This window comes from Gavia stellata, chromosome 19, assembly GCF_030936135.1.
Source record: "Gavia stellata isolate bGavSte3 chromosome 19, bGavSte3.hap2, whole genome shotgun sequence".
NCBI classification, from domain to species: domain Eukaryota; kingdom Metazoa; phylum Chordata; class Aves; order Gaviiformes; family Gaviidae; genus Gavia; species Gavia stellata.
Window position 1 is genome coordinate 3009832 of NC_082612.1, and position 12275 is coordinate 3022106.

General features: G+C 43.6%; 1 protein-coding gene across 1 annotated transcript in view; it reads left to right on the forward strand.

The window, feature by feature from the left end:
- FRAS1 (Fraser extracellular matrix complex subunit 1) overlaps nucleotides 1-12275 on the forward strand; it is a 172920-nt gene that overhangs the window by 72461 nt on the left and 88184 nt on the right. Inside the window, exons 10-13 of the mRNA XM_059826722.1 lie at nucleotides 2634-2723; nucleotides 4301-4448; nucleotides 6774-6917; nucleotides 7239-7373. Of these exons, the coding sequence (XP_059682705.1) occupies nucleotides 2634-2723; nucleotides 4301-4448; nucleotides 6774-6917; nucleotides 7239-7373 (517 nt within the window). The remainder of the gene's footprint in view (nucleotides 1-2633; nucleotides 2724-4300; nucleotides 4449-6773; nucleotides 6918-7238; nucleotides 7374-12275) is intronic.

Here is a 12275-nt window from a genome sequence, read left to right on the forward strand (position 1 = left end):
GACAAGAGTTATGGTCCCACATGATAGAAGATATTTGCCCAACGATTTATTATTCTGCATGGCTTCCCTTAAGACAAACTAGCTTCCTCAAGTCATGTTCAGTCATCGTTTACCTCAATAGTACAAGGTGCGCATTAACTAATTGTAATAAAATATTTACTCAAAAACCAAATACAGTATTTCCTTTTTCCTTTGCTTTTTCCTTTTTGAGTTGCAGGTCTGTTTTTTAGGCTCCTGCATCAATAAATCAGAGCTGGTGTGAAGCTAGGAGCATTTGGATTCATCTCTTCATTAAGGCACTATTAATTTTCTGGTCACATTGTCCTATTTAAAGTGTAATGAGGCCACAGATATGAACTGCAAATCCTAGACAGCTCGACATAGTATAGCAGCATTACGTGAGGGTAGGGTAGAGGTTTAGCTTATAAACCCTTCCAAACAAACCTGTTCAGCAACTGCCAAATGAAAGTGTCTGTGGTGATTCTGACCTGATCTTCAAAAAGCCATTTTCAGCAGGTTACTGATGAGCTAGGAATACAAGTTACGTGGCAGGCTGGGATGCCTATGGATGTGGGTGTGCTCAACCAAAACCACTAAAAACTGTCAGAGCATCAAATAATCCTGCTGGAGCACTTGCCAGCACCCCAGCTAAGTAAGCACACTCGTGACAATGTTCAGAGGAGGATGGGTCATGGGTGCTAGGAGGGGATGCTGCAGCCTACCTGAGCAGGCTGGCGATGGAGTATTTCTGCTAGCAGCCCTGCCTGCCCTAGAAACTACAGGATCAGTAAGGTAGAGCTTGCAGGGTGTGCGTGACTACCATACAGCCAGCAAGCTGCAGAAGTCTTTCTGATATTTATAAGAAATGGAGCTAGGGGGTTGAGAGTTACAGATGGTGCATGTGGATGTAGGTGTGTACATGTTTGAGAGAGATGGCATAAAACATTTTTTTCCTCTTTTCTGCCTCCCAGCCCATCACTGCCTTTCAGTGTTCTCAGCCTGGAATATGACGAATCTCTCCTCAGCAAAGCCGCGGGTTATCTCACATAGCCTCTCCCTTTTCTGAGTCTTGGCAGAGCAGCACAGTTGCATTTTTTTTTTGGCTAGGCGAGCCATGTTCCATGGCTAGTTGTTCTCGGTTTTCCTATAGTGTGTGTTTATGTATGTGGGTGGGGATGTGGGCAGGGATGGGGATAGGGGAGTTTACAGTACATCGCAGTGACATGAGATCCAACCACTGCCAGTGGCATTTGAAGTAATGATTTGAGAGCAAGAATGTGTAGAACCAGCAAAGAGAGATTTAGGCTGTGTGTGGTCCTCGATGACTAAGAACCATACGGTTTCTCCTCCCTTACCCACTCTCAGAAATGCATGAGGGTTGCCAGAGTGTGGCCTGGCTTAGTTGTTCCACCTTGATGAAGTGACCGGTGCTGTTATTGCCCTGTCTATGTCTAAAATAATTCACATACGCAAATTGGTGAGTGAAAAGTATCCTGGAGTGACTGCTGGAACAGATGTCCAGTTGACGTAAATCAGCAAAGCTATTTGGTAAAAAATTGGCACTCAGCTGAATTTTGTGAGCCTTCACAGGCTCACAAAAAAAATAAGCAGCAACATGCTGAAATGGAAACCAGTGTGAGCTGTGTGATTTCACTGGGTATGTGAGCCCCTCGCAAACATTTAACGAACGGTCATGACTTCTCTCTTTGTTGCAGGTAAGTAATCAGCCTGATTGCAAAGCTAGGAAGATTATGCCCACTGAGATCTGGGATGAGTATTAACACTGACGTTTAATGGGCATAGATTAAATGAGCGCTCAGTGCAGATCGGCACCAAATCTAATTTAGTAATTCATTTGTAACTTTTTAATTGTAGTGGTTTTGTATACGTATGTCTGTTTTCTGACTAGTATGTATTACCTTGCCTATGTTTACAGTGTGTGAGAATCTGGTCCAGAAAAGCTACTCAGGTCAGGAAATAGATGCTGTTGCTGTTGAGCTGTGTCCTGGTTCCCTAGGACAGTATCTCCCTCTTTTCTAAATATTCTGCTTCCACTTGGGCACAAAAAGTTGTGACGAATTAGGGCACTTTATTCTCTTCTCCTGCTAAATTCTTATCTTCAAACCAAAGTTATTTAAGTGGATTCTGTGGAGTTGTACAGTTGTAACAAAGAACAGGCTTTTTCCATCTGGGATAGATAGAGCATGTGCTTTGAAATTCTCTTGGAGAAAAAATGTGGAACATTCAAAATGAAGGTCAGCTTCTATGCATTGAAACCTTGACAGTGGTCAAGTAAAATCCTAGTGATTCACAATAAAAATATGGCATTCCTATGCTCTGTACTTGCAGTGGATTATATTGAGGGGTTCTTTCTCTGCGGGATTTAGGGATGAGGTAATGGCCTTATCGCTGAATTCCCTGGCCTTTTCTGAGGTTTGCTCTGCAACTGCAGTATTCACTAAGCACATTTTTCAAACTGTACCTACACAAGATGAAGTAGGATATAGAGAAGATAAGGTGAAATTAGATATTGAAGATTGCATTCCAGGGCAAGAGCTGTTCTGCCTCTGCATTCCACAGTATTTTTGGTGGTGTTGATTCCATTTGAATTGCTGCAACCTTTCTCTTCACAGGGAGAAGAATTAATTCACTTAGATGGGAAGTGCTGTCCTGAATGTATTTCAAGTAATAGTTACTGTGTTTACAAAGAACATACCAAAGCTGTGAGTATCCTGTTACTTCGGAGCACGTAATAGTGAGTTCTGCTCATAAAGGTTTGGAGGAATTGGTTCTCCCTCTCCAGTTCTGAGAATGATATTATTTGCAAGTGTAGCAGAAAAATAATCCATTAATATTGTCTGCCGATTGCTTTTACAATTTACAGAACGCGCTTGTTTATAATGCGTGCATCTGCTGCAGAGTTTAAGTTTGCCTTGCTTTCCTTTGTGCAGTATAATCAATCATTTCCCTTTAATATTTAACATACGTACTTACAGGTTTCCTGCACGTCTCATGGAATTAAAGATGCCTGACTTCAATCCTATAAGGAGAGGCTACATAGCTGGGGCAGTGTATAGCTTTCTACGCACGATTCCCACTGACTATAATTTTTACTGCAACATGAGTCCACTATTTAATGAATATTTTCAAGGAACTTTTTTTCGGAAGTTAAAGAGAAAGGAAACATTAAGTATCTTGGTTTAAATACACCAGTAATGGACTTTTCATTGCTCATTGCTAATAGCTACTGTTTGCCAACAGATGTGAGAAATGGGAAGTTTAATACTGGGTTTGGGGTTTTTTTTAATGCTAATACTTCCCTTTCCTTCCTCAGATCTCTCTCTCTGACCCAAGTGAGGTAAAACACATTAAAGTGTCAGGTTTATTCCAGTTTGTGCTTTATCTCTTTTAAGAGAGGAACTGGCACAAAAGCTTCAAGGGCATTTAAAATGCTTGCTCGCTCTTTTCTCCCTTTTGACTTCCTCACGTGGTGCCAGCAGAGCCTCAGCCACTGCGGGCAGCTTCGCTGGCCTTTTGAGCAGACCAAGGGATGCAGATCGCAGGAGGGGAACAGTGGCTGCAAGATCTCTCCCCTCCATTGACTACTAAAAGTAGACAGGTGTCAGGTGCGATGGGTAGTTTTGAAGAAAGCCGGTGATACCTCATCTCTGTGGTCTTTTGGCCAGTCCTTGGTGATGGAAAACAAGGCAATAGAAGAGAGGAGAAGAGGAAGTAAAATGCTGTCAAGGTTAGAAAGAGATCTAAAGTGTGACAAAAAGGTCAGTATGCAAAGACATAGATTCAGACAGAGGACAGATTATGGGTATCTATCTGTTCAGATACAGAGCAGATTCAAGCACTTGTTACCAGGCTGTGAAATAAAAGTGGACAAGTGAGGCAGCAAAATTTGGACACAGGAGGAAATGCTTTGAGACAGAGAAGATGAAGGGAAGTGAAGAAGTAGAAAGGACTTACTGCTAACTGAAAAACACCCTGCTTTGGAGGGAGTGCTGAGAGGGAATGTGTTCAGGTGTTCACAGGCCAAGGACTCGCCTCAGTAGATGTTTTGCAGGATGCCTTATTCTGGAAAGGCAAAGAGGGCAAGAGGGTTAATGGTACAGGGGCACACAATCCCATGTCGGCAGGCCTCAGTGCCGAAACAGTCCCCAAAATGTTGCATTTGCTGCTAGCGCTGACATAGCCTTGCGATTTACCCAGAGATTTCTGCGCATGGTGAAAACACTTGTGCGAAGGCTCATCCTTCGCTGCTGATGCTGGCCGTTCGGTGTTTCTTGTGCAGAACGGAGAGAAATGGGAAGAAGGGCCATGCGGAGAATGCGAATGCCGGGACGCGAAGGTAACCTGCTTCCAGCGCTCCTGCCCACCCTGCCCGCTGGGCAGCCTGGCTGTTGAGGCGAAGGGTGACTGCTGCCCGCGCTGCGAGCCAGGTACAGACCCAGGGTCGGTTGTTTCTTACCACCACTCCTGTTGGGTGGGAGCATGTGGATCACATACACCTCTGGCACGGGGGTTGTTCTGGCATTCCTGCAGCCCTCGCTTCCCCGGCACCGGGGAATACCTGCGTTGAATTTTAACTTCTCTTTGGTTTGCAGTTGCTAATTAACTGATTTCCGTTCTTAGAGAGGTTTAGGGCTCCATTCAGAGGCTCCCACTGACTTCCCCTGGTTGAAATGATAGCTTTCTTTTGTCAAAAGAGTTTCTCCTTGGGGTTGGTGTTTTGGAAATGTTTTGGTGTCTTCTTTTTTCTTCAACATCAGTTTTGTAAGGCAGGGGGCTGCTCCTTTCTGAATCATAACATGGGTTTTGGAGTTTATGGGCTCCTGATTATTTCTGGGGAGTGGAAAGAAGAAAGAACCTGCTGACGCTGTTATGCCACAAGCTCACCTGGGGCTGAATGGCTGCCAGTTAATAATTGTTTGGAAAGATTAGGATAGCCTTAGCTTATATGTTAATTTTGCATATAAATTCTTTTTTCTCCAGGATATTGTCATTCTCCTTGATTTACATTTCATAGTTGGGAGGCTTTAGCTGTGTTTTGCTAATTTTTCATGCGGGTAGCTCTTCTTGTTGCATTCATATAACTTTGTTTTTTTCAGAGTGCTCCAGTTAATGTTTTATCTCAGTAAAAAGAAAATAGCTTCACAGTTTAATTATGCTGTCATTTGCTGGAGTGCCTTGGCACATTTGCCATATTAATGTTTTAAAGCGTGTTATTTACTGCATGCTAATAAAAATACAAAGCACTACAAATTGAAAAGTGAAGAAAATGGGTTTTGGACAGTGCGGATAAAATTGTCCTGGATTTTCAAAAGGGAACAGGGTCTGCACAGGCTCCTAAGGAGGGGACCAATTATAAAGTGCTCTCAGCACCCATCTATTCTCTTTCTTATCAAGAAGCGCCACTGTGTACTGGTTACCCTTGAAAATCTGTCCTTTTTGTTAAGCTTCTGTAATAGTAGCGTTTTGGAAAATACAGGCTTTGAAGTCACGGTGTTGGACATACAGAGCCAAACTTGCATTTTTGTGTCCTAAAAGGTAAATGAAAATTTCATTTACTGAAGCCTGCTGTTTTCCCTCTGTATTTTTCTGTGTTGCATTGGACGGCACGAGAAACAAATGCAAAATCCAGCCTGCAGCAGTTCAATCTGTGAGCCCAGAGTGTCAGTCCCTAACGCATCTGTTTCGTTAAAGCTAGTAAAAATTTACCGCTGATTCTCACAGATGTGCTGGGGGAAGCAGGCAGAGAGAACCCGTTTATTCTCAGCTAGTGTAAAGCATCTGGCCCTAAGCATAGCTGTATTTATGTGAAAACCAGAAAACGTGCCCTCTTACTGAGAACATTTGGGTTGGAGCACAGGGAGCTTTTTTGTACCTAGAGAAAAATTGTCCATTCAGTACCTCTCCAAGTAGTCAGTTCATAGTCAGACTGGAGGGATGGGGCTGCAGATACCTTTGGTAAGTTACTGGAAAGAAATGGGTAGAGACAGAGCCCTCCTATTCATTCCTCCTGTTTATCACTGTGGATTCATTGTTACCTTCAACTGTATGTCTTCTGTAGCTCTCGATTCCTGATTCTTTCCTTAGGTACATCTCACTGGAAACCTGCAGGTTATTTAGTGTAAATGAAGGAGAGTTTTCGGCATTGGGATCCTTTTCGCTGACTTGTCAGGAATGAACAGACAGCTTTTCTTCCAGCAAGCAAAAGTAGCTCAGTAGTAAAGCGAAAGTAGTCCTTCTCCTGGCCTCTGCAGAGAGAGCAGCCATGCCATTTGAGAAAATACCTGTGGTCAGGAAATTATTGCTACGGTGCTGTGACGTAAAGCTTTTGACTTGAGGGGGAGTGGTCTGCCACCAATACTCTGACCTGGCATGGACACAGTCTTGACTTATTGCAGGGTTTGACTGAAGGAAACTCAAATTCAGGTTGTTTCGGACCATTAACTCCTGATGACTTACGATTTTCACTGCTGAGAAACCATGTGGACAATGAATATCCTTTTTATCAATAGTCCAGTTGCACAGTCTGAGTCTGTGCAATAACTTCTCACATACTAGAATACAGCAATATAATATTTAGCCCCTTCCATGCGATCTTGGGAAAAAAAAAGCCACTCCAAAACTAACACACCTGGAACCACCAACAGAAATAAGTAATAAATTTCACTTTGATTTTGGAGTATGCATTGTTTTGTGCCTTCCTGATTGAAAACACTGCTGATGGTTTTTACCTTTGTGTCTTTTCTTTGTGCCAGTTGAGTGCCACCCAGACTGTTTGACCTGCTCTCAGTCCTTTGATCACTGTAACGCCTGCCGAGACTCAAGGAGGCAGCTGCAGAATGGGCGTTGTGTGGAGACGTGTGACTCGGGCTTCTACCAGGATGGGGGGACTTGCTTAGGTAATTTGTGCAAGGGGTTATACCCTGTCAGATGACTGTCTTCTCTGTGTCTTGCTGTGCTTTTGTTCCTAGGATCCCACAGGATTATTATAAAGAGATTGCTAGGCTTTGTTTGGAAAAGCATTTGGGCACATACTGAGTAGTAACCATGGGCTTAAGGCTTCAGCAGGTTTCAGGTGGAAGCCGCTGAAAAATGCAAATTCTCAAACTCTTTTGCCAAAATGAGGCAAAATTGTCTCCTTTTATCAGAGCAGGGGAGTCTTGCTGCATCAAGACATTTGGGATTAATATATCTTTCTTCTCTATTCTTTCTCTTGGAAGCCTGCAATGAAACATGCTCAGCCTGCTCCAATGGATTTGAGTGCTCCTCGTGCCAGACATCCCTGCTAATGAAGAACGGGCAGTGTGTGACTTCATGTGGGAAGGGATACTTTCAGGATCAGCTCCTCTGCACAGGTAACTCAAAGCAAAAAAGACTTCAATACTTTGTGACAGCGAAACAGCAGACAAAAGCTGTACCCGCGCTGTTAGATATACCCTCTGTTGAGGGATCTGCTGTTGACATAGGTGTTAATGTTCACCCTAGAGTAAAGGAAGGAGTGAACAGAAGGACTCAGTCATACAGTGTAAAATTGATTACTTGCTGGGGAAGTATTTGCTAAAATTCCTCAGCGAATCAGTTCTGTTGGTCTAAAACTCTCTGCTTTTGAACACTGCGGTTTTTAACCACTGTCCTCTTTCAATTCAGAATTCTCTTTTGGAAATGTGACTGTGGTTTTTGTGGTGTTAAGGTGGTGTTACAGAGCAAGATGTACGTACTAATTTCACTAAGGATGTAAAACCTTGAGCCATGCCTGGCAATCTGATCCTTGGGGGTTTTGTTTGCATTCAGTTCAGACTAACTGCAGCTGCTAATTGCTTGGAGGGATGGGGGATTGATAGGACTCAGAAAAGCTGAAAGAAAATACTTTTGGAAAAGTTTTTTGCTTTGTTTTGCCATTCATTTGTTTCATGTGGTGCACTCTTCCTGAAAGTTGATTGGATTAACTGTTCTCAGGAAGCATATTTACAAAGTAAATTAGTAATTTTATAAACCACTGAGATGTGTCTAAATCCTGTATCTTAGCAATTGGAAAGACTGAGAATAAGACTGGGAAGTTACAGTTTTCCCTTTGATGGAACTATGATAGTGCTTTTATGAGCTTCCCCTGCTCCTTTGAAATACTGTAAGGCAGCTGCTTTTTCATCATGACAGTTTAATTGTTTTCTCTAAAGTTAACACTTCTCCCCTCTTGATGTTGGCCTTTTTAGAAGGCTTCTCATCATTTCTGCAGCTCTAATTCAGCAAAGGAGTGGAGCACATCCTTAACTTCTTGAGCCTTCACTTTAATTTCTTTGGAACTGCCCTCCAGCTTAAAATTAAACACAGACTTAGGGCTTTTGGCAAATTTCAGGGGAAGGCACTTTAGATTGTAAGTCCAGCTTCCTTTTCTGAAGTGGTTTTCCTTAAAGAGCTGACCATTTGTTTCAGGTTTTGAAAGTCTGAAAAACCTCTGTCCTCCAGCAGTGACTTAGACTAGGGCCCCATTGTGCATGTATAAATAGAAAAGAGAGACCCAGTCCAAAAGAATTTATTGGCTTAAGTATCAAATAATCTTCTACTTCATTTGGTTTTCTTTTACCATTTCCTTTCCACCTGCTCCTAGTGTTTTAATTGGCAGTGCCCGTGTACTGCTGAAGTGGTAGGGAAAGGCTAGTGTTTCATTTTATTACTGGTTTGTAGATTCCTGATTGTACATTCCATCCAAATTCGCAGTCACGCATGCTTGTAGCTGAAAGTTGCTGGGAAAATTTGTTCCTGTTTCCTCAAGGGAATTAAACCAATTTGCTTTAGTTCTGCCTGGCTGCATTTTCTGCATAAAGTCAAACCAGTGGAGAAAGTCTTAAATTTCAGATACGGTCCATAATTCATTGCCATTCACTCTTTCTTTGTATGCTCTTTATTTTTACAAATCTCTAATTTGATTGTCCAGACGAGCTTCAGACTGTTCAGAAATATTTTTTCTCATAATGGTTTTAACATCTGCGATAAGCATGTTCCAAAATCACAATAAGGATGAACTAGACTATGTTAATTGCTATAGTTCCAGTAAACTCCCTCTTGTGGAATTCGCTCTGGAGATGAAAAAGACCTACAAGACCAGGTTTCTTACTCCATCCTATTGTTGAAACACTGTTATCTGCATTGTAACAAAACACAATCTTTCCTTTTGTTCATGTTTCATAACATCTGGTCTAATTGAATCTACTTTGAATTTCAGAATACAGTTGTTTGATCTCTGCCCTATTTTAATCTTACATTAAAGTTGTTTTCTGCCCCCCCTCCACCTGCTTCTGTAAAGTCTTAAAACCGTTAAGAGAAAGTGAAGTTGAGAACAAAGTGTGATAGGTTCAGTTATGTAGCAGTGTATTTAAAGATCATGGGTCAGTTTGTATCAGGCTTAGAGCAGAGTGGTAGATTAAGTCTTCTTTGTCAGAAATAGGCTGTGGAAACAGTTAAGAACCCCCCCACCAAAGGCAAAGCAAAGGGAAGCAAAAAAAAAAAAAAATTATGTCTGCCTAGTAGAACAGAAGGGCTCGAAGGACTTGCAGTGTTCAGTGCTCTCACTGCATTTTTCTAACTAAATTATTTATGTTTTCAAGATTATTCAAAAGCCTAGGCAGAACTCAAGTGTTTCTGCTTTGATCTCCCAAAATGCGAATGTTGAGATGTGTAACTTGACACTAACAGACCCAGCTCACTCTGTAGCAAAGCACTTGGATTTTTATTCACGACCTGTTGTTTTTCTCTGCTGTATCTGGCTGTGGAGGCTCATCTTGAGGATAAATGACTAACCATGACTAAGCTGAGCTTGCCCAGCTCACGGTGAGGAGGGCAGTTTAGAGGTGCTTAATGGTACCATGCGGCACAAAGCGGTTGGACCCCATCTGTGCTTTCCCAAAGCCAAGCAGTGACTTCCTACTGTGTTCTTGCTGGGATGCCATTTGCGTTAGCCCTGCTGCTGTTGTCAAACCTGGGAATGTTATACCTGCACTGATGCAGATAAGAGAGAGTTTGGTGAGTGGATCTTGAATTGATTCTCTGACTTTTGGTCAATCATGAAAGAACAGAAACATCACTTTGCACGACCTCTCATCTTCTAAAAGCCTGGGCTTGTGTCGCTTCTCTGTGACTCCTACATTACACCCCTGCAACTCCTCAGTAACACAGCAGAGAAAAAGACCCGTTGGCTCAGGAGCCGCTGGAGCGCTCTTGCTTTAACCAAGAAGCGAGACCCTGGAAGTTTTGTCTGTTTAACATTGGTTTTCTGGAAAAACATGTTACTGCAGCTTAATGAATGCCATTGTGTCAGCTGAGGCAGAGTAATTGCACACCCTATTGCAATGGAAGGTCAACTATACTCTTTTGAACATCTTTCCTTCAGCAGCAGTGTCTGGCTAAGCTCCAGGGTCTTCCACGTAAGTCCAGTATCCACACTGAAGGGAGGAGGCAATTCAAAACGGCCCCTACAAATCTGAACTGAAAATAGCCAGAAAGGGTGAAAACAGTTTCCTAGCGATGCAGTCATTTCTGTTGATTTATTTTCACACAGGTACTTAGTTGCTGTAGGCAAAGATGTTATAGCTGACAGTGGCTCACTGAATGCTTCCATTATTTCCCCTGCTTTTTCAGTGGAGTTGGTGACTGGCTGTTTGGGCGAGGAGCAGCTGTTGAGTCTGGCAGTGAACCAGTGCTGAAAGAGCCAAAGCTTCCACAGGCAGGGTGTGTGTGAGTGGGTATAAACACAGGGCAGGAATGGCTTGGGGCTGCTGTCCCGTGTGCATGAACCCAAGTCCTACATGTTGGGAGGCCATTGCTTACAATTCCAGCTGCGGTTGTACCATCTGATGGCAAACAGAGTGGAGATATGGGCTGGGATTTAGTAGCTGCTGGACTTGTGACAAAAAGTCCTCAAGACATGTGAAAATAAATTGCCTGGTGCCTGTCGCTGCAAGCACGAGAAGTGAAGGATTGTGTCTGTAGGAGCATGAATCAGACTGCGTGTTTGTCATCTGCAGACTGGCAGCTGATAACTCCTGGGGAGGTGCTTGCCACCTCGCATACAGAAATGGCTGTGTCAGAGGAGTCCGTGGAGCCTGTTCCTGGGGAGGGCTCGCACGGCAGAGCTAGTGATTGGAGCAGCGCATCAGAGCTGAGTCTCCTACTGCAAGCATTTTTTCTTGTTGGCCCACCTGAAGACATTTTTACCAATCCTGTACTTTGAGTCATTTGCACTGCTTCCAAATGCTGAATGTGGCTGTCTTGCTAAAAATTGGGTTGCAGTCTTTCTTTCTCCTTTCCTTTCTTTCAAACTCTGCTACTTAAATCCCCTCCCTTTCTGTCCCTTTCTATCTCAAAGAAGCCATTTGAGCCTGGTCTCTGTCTAGTAGCTTGGAGTCCAGAGGATCTGTTTCCTATCAGTTTGCCAAATTCACTGCAGCTTCTCAGAAGGTCTCATGACTCTGGTAGGATGTACTTCATCTTTCCTTCTCTCACTATAGCCTTTCCATAGCTGAGATACCACAGAAGTCATCCCCCATCTAGGAAGACATGCAATTTTAACACAACAGCTGCCTCACTGGAAGACTTGGAAGCTGCTGCAATACCCAGGAGTGGATTTGCAGGCTCTTTGCCAAGGGCCAGTGAGAGCCAACTGGAGAGGGGGAGTGAAGTAAGATCTTAAACTCCTCCATCCTGCAGGCTGTGCTGGTTTGTACCATCACCTGGCTTGAGTCTAGACATTACAGGTTTCCCCACTAGAAGTATGACACTGGGAGTGCTCTTAACCCACCCTGTCTAAAACACCCTTCCGTCTTGTCTCACTCCCTTTCTTGGTGGCTGTGTTTAGAGTAACATTTGTGGTGAGTTTCTTCTGGCAGCAGAGAAACGGGGGAGTGGGCTGAGCTGGCCAGTCTGCTGCTTTATTAGCCCTACGGCCATGTGTCCGTAGAAAGGCTTAGGAGAGCCAGAGCCAGAAGGGAAGGTGAGCTGGGAGGGAGGGTTGTTGGCACTGCAAGTAGCTGTAGGCAAGGACAGTGGTGGTGGTGACAAAAGCCCAGCAGAACGGCTGTGGCAGAGAGGCAATACTGCTGGGCAGCACCTCCAGAGAAGAGCCTGGGATGTGGGTCCAGCCATGCCAAAGACCTTTCCAGCGTAGGTATTGTTTATGGTAGACTTAATCCAGCAAAATGTGTGGTGCTGGCAGGAGGTGAAGACATTATTTTGACCTACACAAAGGGGCAGCTTGAGGCAGCTGC